The sequence below is a fragment of the Telmatherina bonti genome (genome assembly GCF_933228915.1).
Source record: "Telmatherina bonti genome assembly, chromosome: 3".
In the NCBI taxonomy this organism is placed as follows: Eukaryota; Metazoa; Chordata; class Actinopteri; order Atheriniformes; family Telmatherinidae; genus Telmatherina; species Telmatherina bonti.
The window spans coordinates 40,745,380-40,760,563 of record NC_136621.1 but is presented as its reverse complement, the minus strand read 5'-3'; the positions used below and the strand labels follow the sequence as shown (position 1 = coordinate 40,760,563).

General features: G+C 51.0%; 1 protein-coding gene across 1 annotated transcript in view; it reads left to right on the top strand.

The window, feature by feature from the left end:
- Window positions 1–14,671, top strand: part of akt3b (v-akt murine thymoma viral oncogene homolog 3b) — a 32,913-nt gene extending 18,242 nt beyond the window's left edge. Inside the window, exons 7-14 of the mRNA XM_079262221.1 lie at window positions 206–271; window positions 362–430; window positions 3,626–3,748; window positions 3,822–3,950; window positions 4,048–4,262; window positions 8,954–9,041; window positions 10,246–10,348; window positions 12,599–14,671. Coding sequence (XP_079118347.1) covers window positions 206–271; window positions 362–430; window positions 3,626–3,748; window positions 3,822–3,950; window positions 4,048–4,262; window positions 8,954–9,041; window positions 10,246–10,348; window positions 12,599–12,684 — 879 coding nt within the window. The 3' untranslated portion in view covers window positions 12,685–14,671. The remainder of the gene's footprint in view (window positions 1–205; window positions 272–361; window positions 431–3,625; window positions 3,749–3,821; window positions 3,951–4,047; window positions 4,263–8,953; window positions 9,042–10,245; window positions 10,349–12,598) is intronic.
- Window positions 14,672–15,184: the final 513 nt, after the last annotated feature.

The window sequence follows — 15,184 nt, the reverse complement described above, 5'->3', positions numbered from 1 at the left end:
GCTCCTGTCGCCACTAGGTGGCGATGTGATGATCATTGTGCTGCGCTCGTGACCGAGGTTGTACATGTCTTTACGGATATTTCTGGATCAAATCAAAGCTGTTCCATCTTCTCTAAACTCCCGGTTTTCACACGTTTTCTGTTCAGGTTCAGCTCCGCTGAAGTCGTTTAGTCTCATGAATAATCTTCCTGTTTCTCTCCTCCAGGATGAAGTTGCTCACACACTGACAGAAAGTAGGGTATTAAAAAACACTCGACATCCATTCCTAACTGTAAGTAGGTTAAACATGAATCCATCAGATACGTTAAAGATGAATCCGCGGGAAGACTTTCTTCTACACAGCATCTGTTTTGTCTTACAGTCCCTGAAGTACTCGTTCCAGACGAAGGATCGGCTGTGCTTTGTGATGGAGTATGTCAACGGAGGAGAGGTAAAAATACATGACGGCTTGTTGCGAGGAGATTATCGAGGTCATGCAACAGTCTGATGATGTTTTATTTATACATAAAATCCAGACTCATACTATTAAAAAGTTCTTGTATGTCTCCTCTGTCCCCCAGTCCTGGTAAATTAATCTTTTTGACTTGCTCCAAACTGCATTTAGGTAGAATTCAGGGCTCCATGTCAGCTGTTGATTTAAAATGTTGCAGCATGGAGCACATCGCTCCGCTTCGATATCAGACCGCTCAACTTTAAACGTCCCATATTAAGTAAAATCCACTTTGTAAACTCTTTTTAAAAAAAATTTTATTCAACCTTTATTTCACCAGGAAAGTCCCATTGAGGTTAAGAACCTCTTTCTCAAGGGAGTCCTGGCCAATCGGCAGCAAGAGTTCCAGGCAGTTTACATGTTACCACTTAAATAGATCAAATAATTAAAAGCAATTACAACTAAAGGAGGACATCTCAAAATCTCTCACTCTGGACTTAAAACCATTCAAAGAAATAAGTTGGGACAATTTCCAGTCTGTCTGCAAATTGTTCCACATAGACAGAGTGGAGTAGACAAAGGTCCTTTTTCCCAGTTCTGTGCGGGAAAATAAATGTGTCTCCACACCCTGTATGAGACCCCAAACATGATAAACGGGTGAGTCTGAGGCTGTTCACTCCACCTCGTTTTCACGCAACAGAGAAAACTGGTTTCTTTGTGTATCTGGAATTAAAAGGATTCACACAACGGCAGTGTATCTCCACGCAGGGGAAACCAGATGGGACCAGAAATGCTGCAGTGCACAAGCCAGGCCTCCAGGGGGCAGTGAAACTTCGTAACAGCACACAACCTCGTAAAACCAGCTAACATGCTAAGTGCTAGTTTATCTGACGCATGCAACTGTTGCGTCTTTGCCAACAGCTTAAACGTTCAACCCAAAACAGGTGCGGAAGAGTTTCAGGCCCACTGAAGAGAAAATAATAGAATTGTGAGAAATAAAGTCATAATTCTATCTTTTTTTTTTTTCAAAATTCTAACTTTTTCCCAAAACTTAAACAAAAATTAGATTAGGAAGTTTTTTTTAAGTCAGAAATCTTTTTTTTAAATTTTATTTTCCCCAGGAAAAAAAACTTGCTTAATTTTTTCAGGTTTTGGAAAATGCTTTGAATTTTAGCAGACAGCAAATTAAAGTTTACGAACGTCTACGATCAGGAGAGACGAAATGTAGCTGCGGGTGAGTCTCTTTAGATTTTACACAGTAAACACATTTTCTGTCCAAGACACTGAATATCAAACGCGATACTTTGTGGCGTTAATTGGTGCTAGCACCGTAGGCTAATCGAGTTGACGCTGGTCAGCTTGCTACACCATCAGTGGTGTACGTTATTTCTGTGTAACCGCACCGCCTGCCTCTCTTCTTGGCCTTCGTCTATGTACAACATAAGGGACTGTGTGATCGTTCAAATCAATTCTGATTGGTATCGTCAAAGCGAACTTTGTCCGCCTACAAATGCAGGTCTGTCAATTTCCAGCGGACCAAATACAGGAAGCGGACTACAAAACAAATTGCATTGTGGGTCGAGCACACAGCATCGTGGGTAAACAGCCAAAATATACACGTGTGTGGAGCGATGGGCAGCTCTGGATAGAAACCTGATAACCCCGGACCACTAAGAACTGAATGACCCAGACCACTAGGACCTGAATGACCCAGACCACTAGGACCTGAATGACCCTGACCACTGGGACCTAAATGACCCGGAACACTAGGACCTGAATGACCCAGACCACTAGGACCTAAATGACCCGGAACACTAGGACCTGAATGACCCGGAACACTAGGACCTGAATGACCCAGACCACTAGGACCTGAATGACCCTGACCACTGGGACCTAAATGACCCGGAACACTAGGACCTGAATGACCCAGACCACTAGGACCTGAATGACCCAGACCACTGGGACCTAAATGACCTGGAACACTAGGACCTGAATGACCCGGAACACTAGGACCTGAATGACCCAGACCACTAGGACCTGAATGACCCAGACCACTAGGACCTGAATGACCCTGACCACTGGGACCTAAATGACCCGGAACACTAGGACCTGAATGACCCAGACCACTAGGACCTGAATGACCCAGACCACTAGGACCTGAATGACCCGGAACACTAGGACCTGGTCGTCCCAGACCACTAGGACCTGGTCGCCCCGGACCACTAGGACCTGGTCGCCCCGGACCACTAGGACCTGGTCGCCCTGGACCACTAGGACCTGGTCGCCCCGGACCACTAGGACCTGGTCGCCCCGGACCACTAGGACCTGGTCGCCCCAGACCACTAGGACCTGAATGACCCGGACCACTAGGACCTGAATGTCCCAGACCACTAGGACCTGAATGACCCGGAACACTAGGACCTGGTCGTCCCAGACCACTAGGACCTGGTCGCCCCGGACCACTAGGACCTGGTCGCCCCGGACCACTAGGACCTGGTCGCCCCGGACCACTAGGACCTGGTCGCCCCGGACCACTAGGACCTGAATGACCCGGACCACTAATGACCCAGACCACTAGGACCTGGTCACCCCAGACCACTAGGACCTGTTCGCCCCAGACCACTAGCACCTGTTCGCCCCAGACCACTAGGACCTGTTCGCCCCAGACCACTAGGACCTGAATGACCCAGACCACTAGGACCTGAATGACCCAGACCACTAGGACCTGAATGACCCAGACCGCTAGGACCTGGTCGTCCCGGACCGCTAGGACCTGGTCGTCCCGGACCACTAGGACCTGTTCGCCCCAGACCACTAGGACCTGGTCGCCCCAGACCACTAGGACCTGGTCGCCCCGGACCGCTAGGACCTGGTCGCCCCAGACCACTAGGACCTGGTCGCCCCAGACCACGAGGACCTGGTCGCCCCAGACCGCTAGGACCTGGTCGCCCCAGACCGCTAGGACCTGGTCGCCCCAGACCACGAGGACCTGGTCGCCCCAGACCGCTAGGACCTGGTCGCCCCGGACCGCTAGGACCTGGTCGCCCCAGACCACGAGGACCTGGTCGCCCCAGACCACGAGGACCTGGTCGCCCCATGCCTCTCTACACCAGCTCCTTTAAGCTCCGTTCTCAGATAAAAAGTCAGAAACTGAATTAACAGGATTAACAATGTGAACCGTTTCTCTTCCTGCAGCTGTTTTTCCACTTGTCACGAGAGCGAGTGTTTTCAGAAGACCGGACTCGTTTCTATGGCGCTGAGATAGTTTCTGCTTTAGATTACCTGCATTCTGCTAAGATTGTGTACCGCGATCTGAAGGTAAAGTGCTCGCCCTCTGACATGTCATCACGCGCCTGTACTGCTACCGTAATGCTGTCCTCTTCCCCGACAGCTGGAGAACCTCATGTTGGACAAAGACGGCCACATTAAGATCACTGATTTTGGTCTGTGTAAAGAAGGTATCACTGACACTGCCACCATGAAGACCTTCTGTGGAACACCAGAGTACCTGGCTCCAGAGGTCAGAGAACCGCCAGATGCCTTTTCATGTTGTAGACTTCTACATCTTGATCTGTTTCAGCTCGGGAGGGTAAAGTGTGGGTTTTGTGTACTTTCAGGTCCTGGAGGACAATGACTACGGGCGGGCAGTGGACTGGTGGGGTCTGGGTGTGGTGACGTACGAGATGATGTGTGGCCGCCTGCCGTTCTACAACCAGGACCATGAGAAGCTGTTTGAGCTCATCCTGATGGAAGAGATCAAGTTCCCGAGGACGCTGTCAGCCGACGCCAAGTCACTTCTGTCCGGGCTGCTAATCAAGGACCCCAACAAGCGGTATGCCCTGACACACACACACACACACTTAATATGTAAACAGGAAAAGGTGGTGTGGTGAAGACACAGGTAACCAGGAGTGGGTTATGAGATTTTTTTTTACAATATCTATATTATTTTTGTCCAGTCGAGATTTTTCTCACAAAAAAGGTTTGGCATGATGTATCTACATCCCGCAGACCTACGGGATGTATCTACGTCCCGTAGGTCTGCGGGATGTATCTACGTCCCGTAGGTCTGCGGGGCGTATCTACATCCCGTAGGTCTGCGGGGCGTATCTACATCCCGTAGGGCTGCGGGGCGTATCTAGGTCCCGTAGGTCTGCGGGACGTATCTACGTCCCGTAGGTCTGCGGGATGTATCTACGTCCCGTAGGTCTGCGGGGCGTATCTACATCCCGTAGGGCTGCGGGGCGTATCTAGGTCCCGTAGGTCTGCGGGGCGTATCTACATCCCGTAGGGCTGCGGGGCGTATCTACATCCCGTAGGGCTGCGGGGCGTATCTACATCCCGTAGGTCTGCGGGATGTATCTACGTCCCGTAGGTCTGCGGGATGTATCTACGTCCCGTAGGTCTGCGGGGCGTATCTACATCCCGTAGGTCTGCGGGGCGTATCTACATCCCGTAGGTCTGCGGGGCGTATCTACATCCCGTAGGGCTGCGGGGCGTATCTAGGTCCCGTAGGTCTGCGGGGCGTATCTACATCCCGTAGGGCTGCGGGGCGTATCTAGGTCCCATAGGTCTGCGGGATGTATCTACGTCCCGTAGGTCTGCGGGATGTATCTACGTCCCGTAGGTGTGCGGGGCGTATCTACATCCCGTAGGGCTGCGGGGCGTATCTAGGTCCCGTAGGTCTGCGGGACGTATCTAGGTCCCGTAGGTCTGCGGGATGTATCTACGTCCCGTAGGTCTGCGGGATGTATCTACGTCCCGTAGGTCTGCGGGATGTATCTACGTCCCGTAGGTCTGCGGCGCGTATCTACATCCCGTAGGGCTGCGGGGCGTATCTAGGTCCCGTAGGTCTGCGGGACGTATCTAGGTCCCGTAGGTCTGCGGGACGTATCTAGGTCCCGTAGGGCTGCGGGGCGTATCTAGGTCCCGTAGGTCTGCGGGACGTATCTAGGTCCCGTAGGTCTGCGGGACGTATCTACGTCCCGTAGGTCTGCGGGACGTGTCTACGTCCCGTAGGTCTGCGGGATGTATCTACGTCCCGTAGGTCTGCGGGACGTATCTAGGTCCCGTAGGTCTGCGGGATGTATCTAGGTCCCGTAGGTCTGCGGGGCGTATCTACATCCCGTAGGTCTGCGGGACGTATCTAGGTCCCGTAGGTCTGCGGGGCGTATCTACATCCCGTAGGTCTGCGGGGCGTATCTAGGTCCCGTAGGTCTGCGGGGCGTATCTAGGTCCCGTAGGTCTGCGGGATGTATCTACGTCCCGTAGGTCTGCGGGATGTATCTACGTCCCGTAGGTCTGCGGGACCTATCTAGGTCCCGTAGGTCTGCGGGATGTATCTACGTCCCGTAGGTCTGCGGGGCGTATCTACATCCCGTAGGTCTGCGGGACGTATCTAGGTCCCGTAGGTCTGCGGGGCGTATCTACATCCCGTAGGTCTGCGGGATGTATCTACGTCCCGTAGGTCTGCGGGATGTATCTACGTCCCGTAGGTCTGCGGGGCGTATCTACATCCCGTAGGGCTGCGGGGCGTATCTAGGTCCCGTAGGTCTGCGGGACGTATCTAGGTCCCGTAGGGCTGCGGGGCGTATCTAGGTCCCGTAGGTCTGCGGGATGTATCTACGTCCCGTAGGTCTGCGGGACGTATCTAGGTCCCGTAGGGCTGCGGGGCGTATCTAGGTCCCGTAGGTCTGCGGGATGTATCTACGTCCCGTAGGTCTGCGAGACGTATCTACGTCCCGTAGGTCTGCGGGATGTATCTACGTCCCGTAGGTCTGCGGGGCGTATCTACATCCCGTAGGGCTGCGGGGCGTATCTAGGTCCCGTAGGTCTGCGGGGCGTATCTACATCCCGTAGGGCTGCGGGGCGTATCTACATCCCGTAGGGCTGCGGGGCGTATCTACATCCCGTAGGGCTGCGGGGCGTATCTACATCCCGTAGGGCTGCGGGGCGTATCTACATCCCGTAGGTCTGCGGGATGTATCTACGTCCCGTAGGTCTGCGGGATGTATCTACGTCCCGTAGGTCTGCGGGGCGTATCTACATCCCGTAGGTCTGCGGGGCGTATCTACATCCCGTAGGGCTGCGGGGCGTATCTACATCCCGTAGGGCTGCGGGGCGTATCTAGGTCCCGTAGGTCTGCGGGGCGTATCTACATCCCGTAGGGCTGCGGGGCGTATCTAGGTCCCGTAGGTCTGCGGGATGTATCTACGTCCCGTAGGTCTGCGGGATGTATCTACGTCCCGTAGGTGTGCGGGGCGTATCTACATCCCGTAGGGCTGCGGGGCGTATCTAGGTCCCGTAGGTCTGCGGGACGTATCTAGGTCCCGTAGGTCTGCGGGATGTATCTACGTCCCGTAGGTCTGCGGGATGTATCTACGTCCCGTAGGTCTGCGGGATGTATCTACGTCCCGTAGGTCTGCGGCGCGTATCTACATCCCGTAGGGCTGCGGGGCGTATCTAGGTCCCGTAGGTCTGCGGGACGTATCTAGGTCCCGTAGGTCTGCGGGACGTATCTAGGTCCCGTAGGGCTGCGGGGCGTATCTAGGTCCCGTAGGTCTGCGGGACGTATCTAGGTCCCGTAGGTCTGCGGGATGTATCTACGTCCCGTAGGTCTGCGGGACGTGTCTACGTCCCGTAGGTCTGCGGGATGTATCTACGTCCCGTAGGTCTGCGGGACGTATCTAGGTCCCGTAGGTCTGCGGGATGTATCTAGGTCCCGTAGGTCTGCGGGGCGTATCTACATCCCGTAGGTCTGCGGGACGTATCTAGGTCCCGTAGGTCTGCGGGGCGTATCTACATCCCGTAGGTCTGCGGGGCGTATCTAGGTCCCGTAGGTCTGCGGGGCGTATCTAGGTCCCGTAGGTCTGCGGGATGTATCTACGTCCCGTAGGTCTGCGGGATGTATCTACGTCCCGTAGGTCTGCGGGACCTATCTAGGTCCCGTAGGTCTGCGGGATGTATCTACGTCCCGTAGGTCTGCGGGGCGTATCTACATCCCGTAGGTCTGCGGGACGTATCTAGGTCCCGTAGGTCTGCGGGGCGTATCTACATCCCGTAGGTCTGCGGGATGTATCTACGTCCCGTAGGTCTGCGGGATGTATCTACGTCCCGTAGGTCTGCGGGGCGTATCTACATCCCGTAGGGCTGCGGGGCGTATCTAGGTCCCGTAGGTCTGCGGGACGTATCTAGGTCCCGTAGGGCTGCGGGGCGTATCTAGGTCCCGTAGGTCTGCGGGATGTATCTACGTCCCGTAGGTCTGCGGGACGTATCTAGGTCCCGTAGGGCTGCGGGGCGTATCTAGGTCCCGTAGGTCTGCGGGATGTATCTACGTCCCGTAGGTCTGCGGGACGTATCTACGTCCCGTAGGTCTGCGGGGCGTATCTACATCCCGTAGGGCTGCGGGGCGTATCTAGGTCCCGTAGGTCTGCGGGATGTATCTAGGTCCCGTAGGTCTGCGGGATGTATCTACGTCCCGTAGGTCTGCGGGACGTATCTACGTCCCGTAGGTCTGCGGGACGTATCTACGTCCCGTAGGTCTGCGGGACGTATCTAGGTCCCGTAGGTCTGCGGGATGTATCTACGTCCCGTAGGGCTGCGGGGCGTATCTACATCCCGTAGGGCTGCGGGACGTATCTAGGTCCCGTAGGTCTGCGGGACGTATCTAGGTCCCGTAGGTCTGCGGGACGTATCTAGGTCCCGTAGGTCTGCGGGACGTATCTACGTCCCGTAGGTCTGCGGGACGTATCTACGTCCCGTAGGTCTGCGGGGCGTATCTACGTCCCGTAGGTCTGCGGGATGTATCTACGTCCCGTAGGTCTGCGGGATGTATCTAGGTCCCGTAGGTCTGCGGGGCGTATCTACATCCCGTAGGGCTGCGGGGCGTATCTAGGTCCCGTAGGTCTGCGGGGCGTATCTACATCCCGTAGGGCTGCGGGGCGTATCTAGGTCCCGTAGGTCTGCGGGATGTATCTACATCCCGTAGGGCTGCGGGGCGTATCTAGGTCCCGTAGGGCTGCGGGATGTATCTACGTCCCGTAGGTCTGCGGGATGTATCTACGTCCCGTAGGTCTGCGGGATGTATCTACGTCCTGTAGGTCTGCGGGGCGTATCTACATCCCGTAGATCTGCGGGACATAGGTCTGCGGGATGTATCTACGTCCCGTAGGTCTGCGGGACGTATCTACGTCCCGTAGGTCTGCGGGACGTATCTACGTCCCGTAGGTCTGCGGGACATAGGTCTGCGGGATGTATCTACGTCCCGTAGGTCTGCGGGATGTATCTACGTCCCGTAGGTCTGTAGGATGTATATTATATTATTAAACAATATTAAGATGCTGTGCATGTGATCCGACACAAACTGTTTGGTTTAAGGAAACGTCGCCACATTCTCAACGTTCTTGAGGTCTTTTCTGTCTTTGATGAAGAAAAGTGATGAAGCTGCAGACGGAAGTCAGTCTGAAGTTATTTCGGGCGCGGATTTCATGTCTGACTTTAAGATCTCCCGTCTATTTCTGACAGGTTGGGCGGCGGACCAGATGACGCGAAGGAGATCATGCGGCACAATTTCTTTGGCACAATCGACTGGCAGGACGTGTACGACAAGAAGGTGAGAGCAGGGTTAGCTGCTGGGCTGAAACTTCTTATTGAAGTGTCTCTTTTTAAGTTTGTCTGGGATGTCGTCTAATTACCTCATCCTTATCCAGGCCTTCAGGTATTCCTGCATCGTACAACGGCAACAAAAAAAGAGAAAGATTGAATTTAACAGCTTGATTTGTGGCTAATGTGGACCATCTTAATGTTTAGTTGGAGTATGGAAACCTGGAAGACATGCACTGACATGAACCCGACGTTGCTGAAGTTAGCTTCTAATGCCATGTACAAAAAGTCCAGGTCCTGCTGAGGAACTTAAAGTCCATTAACACAGAAGACAGACATGCAGACAAACCTACATCTTCTTTCGGCTCCTGTGTCCGTTATGTATGTAGTTTGGTCCGTTTTGAAGGACCATCGCGATCCATCACTTGAGACAGGAAATGAAGCAATACAACCGGAAACCACTGGGGGGCAGTGTTGTGCTGACACACAACCAGAGAAGAAGAAAATGTCGGTTCCTGCAAATGCTTCCTCTCCAACACGCCTGAATCCATCGTCTGAATTCCCTCATCTGCACATCATTCAAGACGTTGACCTGATCCAGGTGTGTTGGAGAAGGAATGCATCTAAAAGTTGCAGGTTGGTAGATCTCCAGGACCAGGAGTTGGGCTTCTCCGCTCTAAACATGCAGGACTTTGGTCTCTGAGGACCAGAACTGATGTAACTTAGGTAAATAACACCAGGTTGTTTCATTTTCAGACCCTGTCGTAGAGTCTGGATTACCAGCCTGACATCTAACCTGTCATGTACTAAAAGGACAATTCCACCAGTTTTTTGGGGATCATGACCCCATTAGACCAGGTCCTGCTGAGAAACTGCAGGAATGCAGAATGTTCACATCTGGATTGAATAATTCTCCAGAGCTTGTGGACTCTTCGAGGATAAAAATGTTTGAACATGCTGAACGGTAGGATCATTGATGCCTTCGGCTGTCTGGACAGCTGTTGCTCCTGCAGCCCCTCCCACCCTGCTTCACCTGCAGAAAAGTCTTTCTGTTTCTCTGCACCATGAATTCAACAAGAAGAGAAACAAACCTGAAAATGATCGTTTGTTTTCTCTGGAGACTGCTGTATAACTTCCTGTTTTCTTTACTTGACCAGATTTAGGAATTATTGATCCTGAAAAGCTTCTTCTGATCTGCTTCCTGTCTCTCCCAGCTCGTCCCACCCTTCCAGCCCCAGGTCAGCTCAGAGACGGACACCCGCTACTTCGATGAAGAGTTCACAGCACAGACCATCACCATCACTCCGCCAGAAAAGTGTACGTTTTTTGTTGTTTTTTTTAAACTGGTTTTACTGGTCGTTCCAGTCACTGTTTTACTGTACAAGGAAAAATCCAGAGATGGAACTACAAAGAGACTCACATACCCGCGGATCTCCGTTAGGTTATGTTAGAGCAGTACGACGAAGTTGGCTGTCAGATCGTAATCCAACTCGTTTTCCGTTTCGATCTGAGTGCGCTCAGTTAAAAGGGGCGGAGTTTGCAGCATCTGAACAATGACAGACACGAGAAACCCTGCAGAGCAGCTACGTCACCGTGGAGGAGCAGACCGCTACTCCTCACACACACAAAGAATTTTAAACGCGCCCTCCGGCCCAGAAACGAGACGGTTGCCATAGCAACAGTGGATACAAGTCGTCGTGGTTCCATAAACGTTCTGACGAGTGACGGGGTTTTATTTCCGTAGCGGAAGGATGCGTCTTTCCCTAAAAACACTTTCTCGTGCACGCTCCTCTCATGATCTCTGATCCAAAAGATTGCTCGGCTTGTTACCATGGTGATGTACCTGGTCCTGCCCCGCATCAGCTCAACCACAATATTATCATAATTATTATTACATAATATTATTATAATATTATGATGTTATAGTCAACATATGAATACTAGCATTATATTGACGTTCAAGAACAAATGAATGAAGTATTGGAAGTGAAAGATGGCAGTAAGGAGCGGTCCTCTTCTCAGAAGGACACCATAACGTCGAGCGGTTCCGCTACTTTCATTAGCCGCCTGAAGCCCTCAACAACAACATACGGCGCATATCCGTGCAAGTGAAGCCCGCCATCGCCTGTTATTTTTAGAGAACGAGCAGAATTGGCCGGTTGCTGTAAAGTTTGCTTGACTTCCATCTTGAATTTCCCCTCGGGGATAAAGAAAGTATCTTTGATTTGATTGATCTGTTGCGGCCCGGCGGACGGTTTAGACATGAGATCTTTGTCTCAACATGTGGTTCCTCAGGTTTGTCATATTTCCACAAATCGCTTTGCTTTTTTTCGAGTTCGTCTTTCTGTTTGTCTTGAGTTCAAAACGTTTCGGGCGTTTTCAAAGCCGCGGCTAGGCTAACAATGCTAGCGCCTGACGCCATGTTGATCGTTTCGAAGTCCTCACATGAAGCGCACAAAATTTCTTTACAAAAGTCGATCTCTGGTCTTACGGATCGATCTTTAGGAATTCATATGAAAATCGATTCAGAATTGCTGAACCAGACCAGAGAAGATAGAAGAGAGACAGAAAGAGAAAGAAGACACCTCATAGAGAGACAGAAAGAAAAAACAGACATTTGCATGAACTTATGCACATACACCCATATGTATTCACCTAAATAAATGGATGTACACACACACATTCACACACATCTACACAAACAGGCTAATCTTAGATTCATGCTCCCCCTGCGGAGGACTAGATCCGTGTTTTTCAGCCACTGTGCCGTGGGACACTAGTGTGCTGTGAGAGATCATCAGGTCTGCCCTGAGAAATGACTATTTCATCTGATTGGTCTAAAAGCAGCTCTGTGTTCATCCAAACATCTGGTGAAAGATAATAAAATTCCTTCCTGTGTTTATCTGATTTCTATTCAAGAGGCTTTGACGAGATGGACTTTATACTGATAATATGGACTTTTACTTAAAAAAAATATTTAGTTTTGTGGGGATTCTGTGATTTTTCAGTGAAAAAAAATCGGCCTTGGCTCATAAAAGGCTGAAAACACCGGACTAGGCTATAAACTGTCAGGTAAACTAAATAGTTAAATATAAATGAGAGACAAAGCTGCTGTTAGTGGATAAACCTGAATGGATCTGTTTAACACTCCTCTCCGACGTTCGTCATCGCAGAACAGAGTTCAACCCAGCAGCCACATTAGCGCGTTGGCATCCCGTTAGCATCCCGTTGGCATCCCGTTGGCATCCCGTTAGCATCCCGTTGGCATCCCGTTAGCATCCCGTTGGCATCCCGTTGGCATCCCGTTAGCATCCCGTTGGCATCCAGTTGGCATCCCGTTAGCATCCCGTTGGCATCCAGTTGGCATCCCGTTAGCATCCCGTTGGCATCCCGTTAGCATCCCGTTGGCATCCCGTTGGCATCCCGTTGGCATCCCGTTGGCATCCCGTTAGCATCCCGTTAGCATCCCGTTGGCATCCCGTTGGCATCCCGTTGGCATCCCGTTGGCATCCCGTTGGCTCCTGAAGTAACCCAGATGTGTGTGTGTGTGTGTGTGTGTTTGGACAGATGACGAGGACGGGATGGACGCAGCGGACAACGAGCGAAGGCCTCACTTCCCACAGTTCTCCTACTCGGCCAGCGGGCGGGAGTGAGTCGCCCGGCCAGCCCGCATCGCCCTCGAGGCCATTTTGAGGAAAACACGTAGCCATTCTCGGGAAGAAAAAAGCAAAAAGGAAAAAAAAACATTCTCCCTTCTTTGTGTCCTCGTCTGCCACCTCGCAGACGGACCCAGGTCTTTCTAGGGACTTCTAAAGAGGTTTTTGCACAGTGGGACAGACTCCAGCTGGTCTCCCCACACTAAAAAAGTCTCCCACGTTTTCAGCGCTCTTTCCTGCAGAAGGCAATGTTTTTGTTATTTATTTTCTCTCCGTCAGTATTACGTCATCGGCGCCGGCGGCGTCCACCTTCCGTTCCTCCTTTTTTTTTTTTTTTTTGTCTCCTTTTGACTTTTTTTGCACTTGGTTTGGAAAAGCCGTTTTAGGGAACAAGAAACCAAAAATGTTGCCTTACGTGTGCAGATGTTTCGTTTCGTAGCGACGGGGTTCGCTTCTCTCTCCGGGGGGGCGGGGTTTCAGTTCAGCGCATGGCTCGTAGGTCACTCATCCAGAAAACACAACTCTTCCTCACCGGTTGCCATGGCAGCGCACAGCCAACCATGTGGTGGTTTGAAGAGAAGGACTGAAAAGGCGTAAAAGAGAGGCGAGTGTGTTTTATTGGCTTCATGCTGCTGTTTGACCAGCGTACTGTGTCTCAGTTCACCGTTCACTCCTCCCAGTCAGACACCTTCCTCTCCTCCTCTTCGTCATTACAGCAGGATTATGGGATGTTTACGGACAAACCTGGCTTCTATGTGTGGATTTACTGCATGTATGTGAGACATTGTGGGATGGGGGGTTTCTGGTGTTTAAACTAAACTCTCATCGTCGCGGACCGATGGTTTTTTATTTATTTGTTTGTAAATCTTGTTTTTTTTTCTGTTATTTTTCTTTATTTTTTTTCATCTAAAAGATGTCTGAAATGCTGCTAAACACCCCCCCTACACACACACACACACACACCCCTCCCATGAAATAGGTCAAGTCTAGTCGGAACCAGTCGGAACCAACTGGGACCGACGTCTGAAATTTAATAAACCATCAAAATTGTGTTTAAAAACTTAGTTTAGTCTGTAATGTTAAAATAAACCTGTAATAAACATGTCATAGACATGTAAGAAACATGTTTACTGGTCGCAGCGCCGGGAGAAGCACCAGGTGATGGTTCCATGCGGTCAACATGTGAAAAGCAGGTGAATCGCGTGTAGTTACATGTGAATCATGTGTAAAATAAACGCATGTTTTCCACGTGGAAATGTTCCAAACACATGCACACGTGAAGCGGCTTTTACTCGATGAAATGCGTCGTGTTTAAACGTCATCATGACGTGTTTTTCTTGGCTGAACTGGCTGAAAAACGCCATCGTTTACTGGAAAGCGTTTTTTTTTTTTACACAGAAAACGTTGCTGGTTTCGAGGAGGAGTTTTCAGACTGCAGGAGCAGAGAAATGATTCGCCGCTGCCTGTTGGGTAAACCTGACGGTGAATAAAGTTTGACAGGAAGCAGAGAGGAGGCGTTCTGCTTCCGTCGCCCATCAGGAGGAAACCGGAACGTCGTGTAAATACGCAGCAGCGTCGTCTTGTTTTGGTTTTCCAGCTTGTTGATGAGACGTGAAATTAAAACCCTGTAAAATGTACAGACCGTGTTTACGGACCACGTCTGCAGGGCTGCTGGAGGATGTCTCCATGGAAACGGCCCCTGACAACAAGCAGCTTCCGATATGGCGATGGGGACATGGCTGTAACCATGGCGACCGCAGTGTCCTCCCAGAACGACGCGGGATGGAGGACTCCGTCGCTTCTCCTTCCTTCCTGTTTGTAAACAACCATGTTTATTTCTGTTTGTCATTCGAAGCAGTTTTACCTTGTATGTTGTTAAAAAAAGGCACATCTTGAACGTCGCTGATGATGATGGAGGCGTTTTTTATTCATGTTTTTCAGTTTTGTTTGTTTTCTTACGGAAACTTTAGAGCAGGAGGCGACTTCAGACTTGCGTTGCTGTGGTAGTTATTTATTTTGATTGAAATTAAAATGGATAAATTTCTGCTGTTGTGACTTTTTTTCCCCTCAGAACTGAAAAACAAAGAAAAGATAAAAGTTGCTGATGAGGGTCAGACTCGCCGATTCTGTGCAGAACTTGTCGGACCAGCGGTGGTGTTGAGACCCGGTTTGGGGGACTGGATCGGGTCCCAGATGACGGCAGAACGCGTCTGGAGCTGGAAAATCCTGAATTTTACACCATAATTTGACTTTTTTCCAGATCTAGAAGTTAAACAAGTAAATTCCCAACAAACGAAGCTCGTTTCTGGAATCCGTATTGAAGAACGTCTCGATGCTTTCATAGACTTCCTTTCTGAGTATCTGATCTTTTCTACGTTAGACAGGAGGCTTTTTATTTTTATCCAATCAGCCAGCCGCACGCTAAAAGCCACGTGTTCATGGCGCCGCCTGGCGCAGGAACACCGTCCTCTAAGAGATTCCTCGCCCATTGCAGGGT